We start from the raw sequence: 12074 nt of genomic DNA on the forward strand, positions 1-12074 counted from the left end.
GCTTTGAGCAACCTGGTCTAGTGGAAGGTGTCCCTGCCCATGGCAGGGGGGTTGGAACTAGATGATCTTTAATGTCCCTTCCAAACCAAACCATTCTATGATTCTATTCTTTTGTCACCTCACCACCACCAGGACATAAGGATGCAAGCTCTGCAGCCTAGGGTAGGAACCACAGCATGCCAAAGCTGACCTCAACAGCTGTCTTGTTGAACATCGGCCCATGCATTATGGGCAGAACAGGACACGCAAGCGTGAACAGAACTGGTTTCCAGGGCTTTAAGTGAAGCAGAAAGAAGCAGGGAAGCACAGAATAAGAACTGAAAAAAGCTAGCTAATGCATCAAGCAAAGATGGTTATGTAGTAGTAGCAGGAGGCTCTTGGGCTTAGTCACCATGAAATGATGGAGTTCTCAATGCTGGATGAAATAAGGAGGGGGGTCAGCAAGACTGCTACCATGGACACTGGTTGAGAGTCCCTTGGGAGACTGTCCTGAAGGACAAAGGGGTCCAGGAAGGATGGTCATCCTTCAAAAAGGAAGTCTTAAAGGTGCAGGAGTGGGCTCTCCCCATGTGCTGTAAGAGGAACCATCAGGGAAGACAACCAGCCTGGCTGAACAGGGAGCTTTTGCTGAGACTCAGAGAAAAAAAAGAGAGCTTACCCCTCCTGGAAGAAGGGGCAGGCAACTCAGGAAGAGTACAGGGATCTTGTAAGGTCATGCAGGGAGAAGATTAGAAAGGCTAAAGCCCAACTGGAACTTAATCTGGCCACTGTTGTGAAAAACAAAAGCGTTTCTACCAATACATTGGCAGCAAAAGGAGAGCCAAAGGGAATCTCCATCCCTTATTGGATGCAGAGGCAAACATAGCAACAATGGACAAGGAGAAGGCTGGAGGAACCGAATAACACCTTTGCCTTGGTCTTTAACAGCCAGAGCAGTTATCAGCCCCCTGAGCTGGAAGACAGGGATGAAGAGCAGAATAAACCCCACCCAGAGTCACCATCCCTGGAGGTGTTCAAGGAACGTGTAGATGTGGCGCTTGAGGTCATGGTCCAGTGGGTGTGGGAGTGTTGGGTTGTGGCTGGACTGGATAATCTTAAAGGTCTTTTCCAACCTCAGTGACTCTGTGCGTAATTCTATGGACATTGGAGATGCAGACAAGAAGCAGTGCTGGAAACACGCACTTTGAAAGCAAGAAGTAGCTTTAAGGAGATGTTAGGACAACATGACAGTGGTATTAATTATTCTACATACCTCCTAGAGCTGGATTCTTCCACAATATGGATAATCCTTCCAGGAAGATACAGATGAGGATACTGAGGCGGTGAATTTGCATGCAATTCATCCTCAAGGGCATTGTATGAAGATGATCGACGAACCATTAAGCTCTCCTCAGCCAGGAGTGGCTGGGTGAGGGCATCTTGGTTCCTACCGTCCAGCTCAGTTGGGAAGTTATCTGGATCTCCTCCAAATACTTCGTACCAACATCCACGCAGCAAAATCTGGTACTGGATTCAGAAAGAGAAACAATCAAACAGAGGCTTGGCATCTCTTCAAGTAACTTACTCTAGTTGTGTGTTTACATACACCCCATCGGAAACTGCGATTAAGAGATGAAAAACGCCTGTGTGCACATGCTGCCCAAACTTCCTGTTTGATAAAATTTCCTTACTGAGTTTTCCCCAAAGTACTATCACGTCACTGATCTCTGACTCAAGCCCCTAGTAACACTATGGAAAACATTACAACCTTGACCAGCTGAATGATTCTGTGTGGATTCTGCTCTGCAGACTTAATTTTTCCTCCACTCTGTGACTACTACAGGTCCGTTAGCTTATTCTGTACTTAGGGCATCACCCGGGCCCTCTGTATGACTCCTGATCCTGGGACTACACAGAAAGCTTGCGAGCACAGCAGATTTAACTGTAGGTGTTCAGAAATGGCAGTTGTGAATCTTGAAGCCACTTCTCTATACCTCCAGTAACATCTTGCACGACACCAGGCTGTTCCAGCGCTTTCAAACCTGTTCCTCAACCAATACTAAAAAGAAGGGGTAAGCAATTAAGACCATAACAGAGAAATTCCAAATGAATTCTGAAGGTAACATTTAACTAACTAATTTCTTTACTTACTGATACTACATGGTTATTGAAGTAATTTTATTGGTTTTTCATCATTTTAGCTTTTTTTTTTCCCCTTTCATTTTCATTCTTAAAATAGTTTATCAGCAAAACTAGCACACAGATCAGTTCAGGTCTTGGATGTGTGCACGGGTATCCTCCAGACCCAGTAGAATCTGACCTCCCAGCAAGACGGCTTTATAGGATAAGAGACTACCACAAGTGTCCCCGAATTAAAAACAAACACTGTTGTTCCAGAACACCATTGTAACTCTCATCATTAAGATCAAAATACACACAGTATACTGAGTCCCTTCAGTAAGGCTGGTTTTAACCCAGCCAACAATTCCACTGACTTTTAACCAGGAACTGCATGTAGTTACCTTGGGTCTGTTGCAGTTTGCCACAATTCTCACTATTCTCCTCTTCAAATCCTCCATGTTGGGCATACTTAACCTGTTAAACACACAGAACAAAGTAGAGCAAAGCCACCTATTCCCTGCAGTCTAACTCATCCCTGCCAGAACAACTGGAAATGTTTCCATCTCACCTTGCTACAAGGTCCTTTCCAACAATGACTGAAACAATGAAGTGCTTAGTGTAATCTGCAAGTGATTTGCTTAAGGAAAAGAAACAGACACTGTTTAGATACACTGGAGAGACAGGCACACTTTCCTTTGATGGTGACCATTACCATGCAGTAAGGATGCAAACCCCCATGTGTGCTCAGCGCAGCACGCTTTCAGACCTGCTTGCTACAGACGGCAGAGTAACCTCAGTGCTCATTGCAACGGCGGGTGTAGATGTCAAACAGGCCAAGCTAGACTAGTCAGGTGAGCCTTTTATTTCCAAGGCATTTATTTTACACTCTAATCATTCTATCTGACAGAATTCACTAGTTCTATTTCATTCTGTAATACTCCCCTAAGAACTCGACTGTAACTCAAGTTGGAGCAAATCTAATTCCAGTGGGAATGTACGAACAACCTCTGCACACAGTCAAGCCTGGAGCTACCTAATGTGTTTGTCAGCTACCCTAAAGATTTCTACATCTCAGACACAGACCAAACAGCACAGGTCTCATGTTTACCTTAAAAGTCCTCCTGGAGGAGAAAAGGCATAACATCTCAGTGTTGGGAAGGAGTTCCTCAGCATGATTGCCAATATAGAAGCTGTTCCACCACCCAAACTGTGACCAACTATCACAAGTTTATATTCCTGTAGACAGAAAGAGAAGACAAACACAGAAGAGTCTTCATGTAACTTTTCTGGCACACCAAATCCTCTGGAAGGAAACTTACTGGAGCAGTGGTGAAAGCCTGGTTTAAAATGCCATCGTTGATCAGCTTTCGATAGATGTAATTTGCAGCCTGAGTTATTCCCTACAAAACAGCAATTCAGGTTAGAAGAGAAGGGTACATGCAACCTGAAGCGTGAGACGCTTGCAGGTTTAAACACAGCATCACAACAACTTTCTTTTTGCGAAGCTGCTGTCCTTTCCCACACTCCCGACAGAGGCTGGGACGTAACCAAGTGGTCTGGTACGTAACGGTTAAGAAGTTTTTGGAGTATTTAATAAGGCTGTACAGTCTGACACAAGGATTACAAATTCCACCTGGCAGTTCCAGAGGCAGTATTTGATGCAACAACCAAGTCACTGCAATAATTAGTGCAATCCATCCCACAAGGAGAACACTCTTCTGGCTAAATAAATAATCCCAGGTGTAACTGCTGAGTAACAAACAGCCACAGGCTGCACACACCTTATGCACAAAGCCATTCTCCAGAACATCCTCCAGTGTCAGGTCTTCACAGTCCGCTGACAGATCAGTGAGAATGTCCTGTAAGCAAGACAGCTTTTCTCAGACACCTCTGCAGGGCTTCATGCCCCGTGGGTCGCGCTCCGCTACTCAGCATTGTCACCGGCCACTGCCAAGCCAGCTTCCAGGTTTGGAAGCAAAATAACAACCCACCCCAAGGCACCACCCAAGCAAACATACACAATGATCACAGTTCTGATTTCAGAAACTCCTTCCAAGCTGCAAACACAGAGGTTACGAATGCACCTCCACTTAGAGTGAAAAGGAATTGCCACTGTCCACCCTCCACGTTCCTCCAACGGCACAGGGAGTACTACCCATCCAAGGGCAGGAGGGCTTACAACTTAAACCTGGAACGATCACACCTGTGCGTGCACTGTTTTCACGTGTTCCAGTGCAACACTATTTCCTCTATATACTAGGAGCCCGTCCATTTCTATAAAGCCCACTATCTCTTTCAGCTGGATGATACCTCAAAAGACAGAGTTCCTCTCACAGCAACCACAATAGCTTCTTTTCTGTGATCCAAAGCAACAAAAAATGGAATCTCATAGATCTGGAGGGGAAAACATAATCAGTAAAGACATCAACTTTTTAGACGAGTAAGCATTTGTTCTCATCTTCTGAAAGCTCTCTTACTAAGCGCTCTTCATTGTATTATGGAAAGAAGCTGAATTATTTTCTCATCAAGTTAGTGTAAGTGTCTTTATTGCAATGCTGAGGCAGATTTATGTTCATGGTTTTGGGGCTGTTCCTTCGCGTTAGAAAAAAACCCAGCAGAACTGAGCTGGTATTTTGGGGCCTGTTTTCCTTTGGCTTTGCATCTCACACATTACAAATGCTGAAGGCAAAGTAGAAACTTCACCCCTTGATTTCACCAAATTAACAACTACGTTTTTTGCTGAATGCCTGTCCAGATTGTTTACCTTGTTATGAAAACTGATATGAATGAAGTCTCTGTACTGCAGTCCTGTTATTTTTAGGATGGATCCAAAGTGAAAGTTATGACGATCACTGCCAGTTATATCAGAATCTGTTGGTCTATTTCCGCAACTAACAAACACAGAAGAGAGAAACTTTCATGTTCAAATTTTTTCGGTTTCCTTTCCAGGAATCAAACTCAGTTACATTTGCAGAAGGATTTCTGCCAGGAATCAAACGCCCTTTTTAAACTGTAAACAATTTTTTTGATACAAGATGTTCCATCTGCCCACAAATCTGGTTTTGCCTGAGCAGCATGCCATTGGTTTTCAGTTCACGGGCTGGCAAACACACCATCGCTACAGGACCGTCAGCGGAGCAAACAGCGACACAAGAAACGAATGCTTAAGGTTACAGGCCAATGACAGAAAACAGACGAGCAAAAAGGGATTCACAATAAATTCTGCACAGCAGGCTTCTCCCACGTTTCATCCACTGTATTTTGCAGTATTTTTTTCCAAGTCAATTATATTCCAGTTTGTTAAATAATTTCATGCTACCAATTCAGGCATGGTTGCAATCACAAAACCCAATGGCCACTCAAATACAGAGTAATCCTACACAGCACTATGCCTACTTCAACACTGACTGTAAACTTTTTTTTTTTTTTTTTGAGTAAAGTGGGCAAAGGGAATAGAACGGAGGCTGGAGGCGCAGGTAACCTTTGCTAATTCCTGTAAGACAGGGAAAACTGCTGATACACTTTTATAGCTACACACACATGTGCCCAAAATGCAGTTCTAAAAAGCTTCACTTTAAAACATGTTCGGTTTAACTCAAGTTCTTCCTTTGTCATTTTGCTAAATTAATTTTATTTTCTTAAGCAAAAAAAGCTATTCTGTCTCTGAGGGTAGAAAGATGTTGGCAATTCATTTCTACCCTGATGTCTGAATTTGTTAAAGATAACTCTACCAGTCAGGCTCACGTACTCCCAAGAGTGATCATTTAAGGTCCCTTCCAACCCTAACCATTCTATGATTCTATGATTTAACGCAACAAAAATGCTGCTATTAAAACTATTTTATTTCTGCTAACGCTAGTTAAATAAAAGGAAGCTGTACTGTTTTAAGCTGTTGATTGAACCTACCAGTCACCATTGAGCTTACAAAGTGCAGTAAAGGGGTTGGTGTATATGTAGTAGGGCCAGCCATAAGCAGCTGCAGCAAACAGCATATAGTGAGCGGCATTCTCCAGTTCGATATCCAAGTCGTCTGTCTGAAAGGACACGGTGAAAGAAGAGGAAAGAGAGAGGGGAAGAAAGGTGTGTTAGACAGCCTCAGAATAAAACCTGAACACAGACTAGTGAAAAATCAAGGCATGATGAAATACACACGATCCACAAGGAAAACCTCAGGGCCTAAGAGGAACTAAAAATAACCACTCGTATTCCAGGAAAGAGTCTGTTTATTTATCTAGCTAGACAGCTCAAGAATCTTGAAAAGCTCTCATTAAATTAGTTTCTTTTAATACTTATACACGGATAAGCTCAACGCTGAAAACAACATTCACTCCAACAGAGGAATGGTAAAGGGTCTGTAGCAGATCTCTCCAGTAGGACAGTTACAACATGACCCGCAACATGCTGGCTCAAGTCAAAAGAAGTTCACAGAAATGCATTGGTTGAAGTAGAATTATAGATTTCTATGAAACACAGGCCAAGAGGAGGCAAAATAAATTACAAAGGCAGTTTGCCACAGAACACGAGCAAAAATCCATGAGCACTCTGTAACCCATCAACTGCAAGCATTTAAACAATGCTGGGTTTGCTTCTTACCTTGTGTGGACATTTGCAGCAGGCGTAATTTAAACAGACCACAATACTAGAAGACTAGCTTTTCAGTTCTATGCAAACAGTACTAAATATTTTCCCTCTGTTCCCTTTCTCTCCCAGCTCTTCAGCAACAATCAGATGTCCTAAGCGGTTCGTTTTTCTACTTTATTCCCCATTCACGTAAGTTCCACTTCTGCAAAAGCAGGCACATGTTTTGACTGCAAACTCATCAAGATGCTTTCACTGCATTTATTAATAATTTAAGTTTTTGTGAATTTTTACAGTAGTGTTTAATTTTCTTATGTAAAACCAACCCCCAGCAACAACCAACCCTTGCAGAGAGAACGGTACTGCAATTTGATGTAGCACCACCTCAGAGTGGGTGCACCAAGGCTGCAGCACCGCTATCTTACCACACGAGATGATGGAGAATGACACAGGACTTCTTCAGGCTCTTTTGGGCAACTTTCCATTTTATCTTGCTCTTGATGGAGCAGAATCAAACCAGCTGCTATGTCACTTGGCACCAGATCAGTGTCCTGCACAAAGAAATGAAGGGGCGCCTAGAACCATCCCACACCTCAACATGGCAAAACTCTCTCGTAAGAAAACGCAGAAGGAATTCTACTTTTCCAGTATGTGTAAAAACATTTCACTCAGAGACCAGGTGCACTGGAGACACAGGTCCCAGACACTTATTGGTCACTGCTCTCCATCACTACGTGACAAGCAGTATGTGAAAAATCCTCTATACCGAGGGCGGCTAAGAAGGATTCCACACAGGAGAAGGCCGAAGGGTTTATGCAGCTATCTGGGGCGGTCACCTCTCCGTATGACTTACACCCTTTACCCCACAAACCACTGAGTAGGCTGTAGCAGTGAATCAGCACGCCCAAGTACCGCTTCAAAAACGAGAACTCGTCTTGAGACCATGACTAAATTTCAAAGTCAGCGCTGAACGCTGACTGCCCAAGCGGCAGGCGACATAAATCCGAGTGAAGTAAACACGGTGCATACCCCACTCTGGCAGACGCTCTCCGTCTGCAAAAAGCAGCTTCCTGCACATGCGCACTCTAGGCTGGTACGTGCTCAGAAGCGGCCTGGAATGGGAAGACTGCCTGAACATACTGTGGGGCTCAGCTAATTTCACAGTCAGAAAGCAGTCTGCTTCTTTGCTACAGGTATGACTCCTTACTCATCACCAGTAGGAAAAACACCTCGATCCTCACATACTGAGGAAAACTCACCCTTGCTCTCCTGACTAGATGCTGACCTAAGGAGAAAGAATACGGTTTTCTCACAGCTCTTTATGCTTGTGAAGGGAGAGAAACCTTTGTTAAAGGGAGGGAAAAGTCACTGCTGTATACCCTGTATGAGAATCGCCTTTTATGTTGGAATTGGCATATTCAAAACCTGATTTCAAGGCACAGGGTAGCAGGGACTTCTGGCTGAACAAACATATATTTGTGTTGCAACACTTGCAAATTCAGAGTTAGTCAAAAAAACAGAACATACAAAAAGCTTTCCATCTTACTGAAAAGTAGGTGCGGAAAAGCTCTGCGATACTTGTAAAAGCCACTCGATGGTCATCATCTTGCACAATACAACAACACAGTAACCTGATTCTTTTTTCCCAGACTCGGGTGGCCGTGTTCTTCACATTATATAGCAACTGCCCTGACTGACTGCTTTCCAGGTTCCGATTTACACTATCGGTGAGGTAAAACGTCTTTTTCCCCCCAAGCGGATCAAAGACAATTACAACTCCAATGATGGTAAAGACGATGATAATCCAGCTGCAAAACAGAAGGAAGTGTGATAAAAAGACTGTGAAACCAGATAGTTCTGACAAATATGCGAGACAACTACAGATTCTGACAGACACAAACCAAAGTTATGCAAGAAATACTGTATGAACACCACCTGCTACTGCCTTAGGGGTGCGTGTTTTGTTACCGGGCTTTCAGTCCACTAGGCACAAGAAGTCTGTCAATTAATTTCACACAGGGCCCCAAATTCAAAGTCACAGCCCTGTGCTTTGGAAACAGCAACTGAAATGTGCGAAGGCTCCCTTCTGTGCTACAGCTTAAGTGATCTAGTCACTACCCTCTTCACGTTTATCCAGCTTACTATAATCCCATCTATCCCTCTTAACCTTTCTGATCTTCACCCCCTTTCCCTCACTCTAGCCTGTGCTCTCTCAAGGCAAGCAGCTTGAGCTTGTTTAAGGAAGGATACCAACTCATTCCAGCTGTCTAGATTTAAAAATTTCACACTGAAAACTCTTCTATGAGAAACCAGAATTATTTATAAAGAAATATCCATCTCAAACTGCTGGAAAAGCCTTCAATAACCACATACAAAACCCATTTGCCATTTCACATACCCTATCAAGCATAGATTTGGGGGGAGGCAGCTTTACCTCGCAATAACTGTCCCAATGATGACATTTATCACAGTCTTCTCGCAGTGCACACTGCTGTCTGACACCCACACAGCTCCCACAACAGCCCAGACGAATTCAGGCAAATAGAGAAATAGGCGAGTGTAAAGTAGCTTGGGAAGTGATTTCCTTGGGCCTGGATTAGAAATTGTTCCTGAAATTACAAGGAGAATTTAAAACAAGAACTATTTATGAACGCATCTTAGGTGTATAAAATCCTACCTGGATACATGAACTTTCTGAGCTTCACAGGAAATAAGAAACTTAATTGAAGCTATAAAGTATTTTCAGACTAATGGAGAGCTATCACTGAAGCTGAGGAAAGAAAAACCACCATGGGTTTATGGCCAAGATTCTCAGAATCCTCTCTACTAATACCCAAAAATCACTCTTTAGAAAGCAGTAGTTCTGCACTGAACTTGAGGCAGCATAACGAAGCATGCTGGACCGCTGGCTCACCTACAGCACCTTAGGACTGTTGGTGCCGCCTATTATTATTATTATTATTAGCTTCCAGTTGGGCAAAAATTTCATTTTTAGATGCTACTTTGCTGGGCTACAATGCAGTTCTGTTTACCAAGTCACCAAGTAATAAATTCATTCACATTTTTATTCAGAACAAAGCAGGACCATTACCAGGACAGTATTTCTTAGACTGCTTCCTGTATTGTTAGCTTGGGAACAGCCTACTGCCTCTAGCAATCTCAGCCAACAAAAAAGGGGGCAATTCTTGGCCAACACATCTCCTCAAACCAGTCTGTTGACTGCAGGGCGATGAGGCGGCGGGGTGTGCATGCTCATGTGTAGGCAGGATAATTTGTAAAGGCTTAAGGCACTGCAGAACAAAACCAATTTTGGAAACAATTTTCCAGTTGTAAAGCTAGAGTTGACATCCAGCGGCAGAGCTGTTTAAAAAGCCCCTGATCCAGTGGTTGCTTTTTCCCATTTCCAGGTTGTAGCTCACACTGTTATCAGCATGGTTGCTTACAGACATGGCCAGATGGAACTGTGGTTCCTGAAAACACCTTCTTTCCTTTCCCAGCACCACATCCCAGTGTAGGAGTTCTCCAGTCAGGTTCACACTGGCATCACTAAAGCCCGTGCCAGAGCAGTGCAAGGGGTGGTGCAAGAACCGTTGCTCCACACATTACAGCCACACTCTCACCATTAATTTTCTTGGAAATTCAACCTCAGAATTCTTCCACTGCTTAGTTATAACAGCCTTGTAGCTGCACTTTTAGACCAAACAAGGCTCTTTTCTCTCTGCTATTTACAGTTACATCTCTTGCCTCCTCAACTTTGATATAAATAGCATAACTTGGCTAATCTTCCTCCCCCTCCTCTGGAAACTGTAGGAAAACCAGGGGTTAGATTCAAGGCCACGATATCTTTCACATCTCTGTTCTGTCATAGTTTCCCTTCATGCACTCTTTATGCTTCTTTCCACTTCAATAATTTAAGTACTTTTATTTACCACATGTTGTGAGAACCAACGTATTAGAAATTGCAGGGTCTCATCTATTACTCCAGGGACCAGACACATATTTGAAACTAATCTTCGCAGCATTACATTGATAATGAGGTGCCTCACCAGGGAAAAAAAAGCTTTCATGAATTTTTTAACCCAAAAATGAACCACTTCTACATGCACAACATACTTCTGCTTTGCCATTCACTTCGAGCTCTAAGTCCCACTCTGTTTTACAGTACTTATTGCATTTCTTTTACTATGACACTACACAGATCACTTTCCTACATGTGTTTTTTCCCCAATCAACCCACTGCAACTAATGAACTTTCACAAGACTAGATCTCCCTATGCAAGGCAGGTTTAACATGATACTTCAGATAAGAAACTGATTTTGGATAAATTCCCCTAAACTCCTGTCAGAGAGGTTGAGCAGTCATCCATTGGAGGTCATCACAGAATCAATCATAGAATGGTTAGGGTTGGAAGGGACCTTAAAGATCATCTAGTCCCACCCCCCCTGCCATGGGCAGGGACACCTTGCACTAGACCAGGTTGCTCAAAGCCACATCCAGCCTGGCCTTGAAGACATCCAGGGATGGGGCATCCACAACAATGGATTAATGCCGTACACAGAAGTTTTCAGGATGCTCTGATGGCAACAAACATCTCACCTTTAGCTGCACTAAGCTACTGTGTCCATTTATTGTTTTAGATTTCTGACTGATGGAGGTAATACCGTTAAGGCAAATATACTGACAGTTTCTCAAGTCTGACTGCCATTAAAGCACTTGACTTTTTGTGCACTTTTAATGCCAACTCCAGATTAAAAAAACCCATATATAGTACCATCCTACTAGACAAATATAAAATATTGCTATTAGCTACCCACCTTGCATACTGATGTACACAAGAGCAGATAACGCACATATTACAGAAGCCAGAAGAACGAGGAGGACAAGTAAATAGCTGTGCAGTAATCCTCCCCCGGGGCAGTTAAACTGCCCCTTATGAACCGTGTAGAGAGCAAGAATTCCAACCCACCTGCAGGAAACAAGGTAATAAAAGTCACCGTTGGAAGGGAAAAGCGCATACTGCAAAGCGACCGCCGCTAAGCTGATTCCATCGTAATGAAAGCATTCCACAAAGATTAACAGAAAGGGCCATGTGATAAAAGGGACTTGTCAGAAGGAAAGGACTGTACAAATGCTCAGCAGAAATTGCAGCAAGGTCGTCTGCAGACCGAGCAACAGGCTCCCTTTACGGTGCTACTCATCTCGGTGGGTCCCAGGGAAGCTATGCTGGTGTAGAGGAAGGCATCAGCATTTTAATTCGCGGAGTAAAGAAACCACACCAGCACCGGTCTGCGATCAAGCACAGCCAAGCGGTTACGGTTCCGGGCGTGCCGAAGGCAGCGCGTCCTGCGCTGCGGGATTATGCAAACCAAGGGCACCTGTCACACAGCCGCCGCTT

At 43.6% G+C, this 12074-nt stretch overlaps 1 protein-coding gene across 1 annotated transcript in view; it reads right to left on the reverse strand.

The window, feature by feature from the left end:
- Positions 1-11645, reverse strand: part of DAGLB (diacylglycerol lipase, beta) — a gene marked incomplete at its 5' end in the record, with an annotated part of 13388 nt that extends 1743 nt beyond the window's left edge. Inside the window, 13 exons of the mRNA XM_010148892.1 lie at positions 1253-1506; positions 2502-2574; positions 2669-2737; positions 3209-3336; positions 3420-3500; positions 3882-3959; positions 4411-4494; positions 4865-4991; positions 6007-6134; positions 7104-7229; positions 8225-8486; positions 9113-9287; positions 11494-11645. Coding sequence (XP_010147194.1) covers positions 1253-1506; positions 2502-2574; positions 2669-2737; positions 3209-3336; positions 3420-3500; positions 3882-3959; positions 4411-4494; positions 4865-4991; positions 6007-6134; positions 7104-7229; positions 8225-8486; positions 9113-9287; positions 11494-11645 — 1737 coding nt within the window. The remainder of the gene's footprint in view (positions 1-1252; positions 1507-2501; positions 2575-2668; positions 2738-3208; positions 3337-3419; positions 3501-3881; positions 3960-4410; positions 4495-4864; positions 4992-6006; positions 6135-7103; positions 7230-8224; positions 8487-9112; positions 9288-11493) is intronic.
- Positions 11646-12074: the final 429 nt, after the last annotated feature.

The sequence above is a fragment of the Eurypyga helias genome, unplaced genomic scaffold (genome assembly GCF_000690775.1).
Source record: "Eurypyga helias isolate BGI_N326 unplaced genomic scaffold, ASM69077v1 scaffold9893, whole genome shotgun sequence".
NCBI lineage: Eukaryota > Metazoa > Chordata > Aves > Eurypygiformes > Eurypygidae > Eurypyga > Eurypyga helias.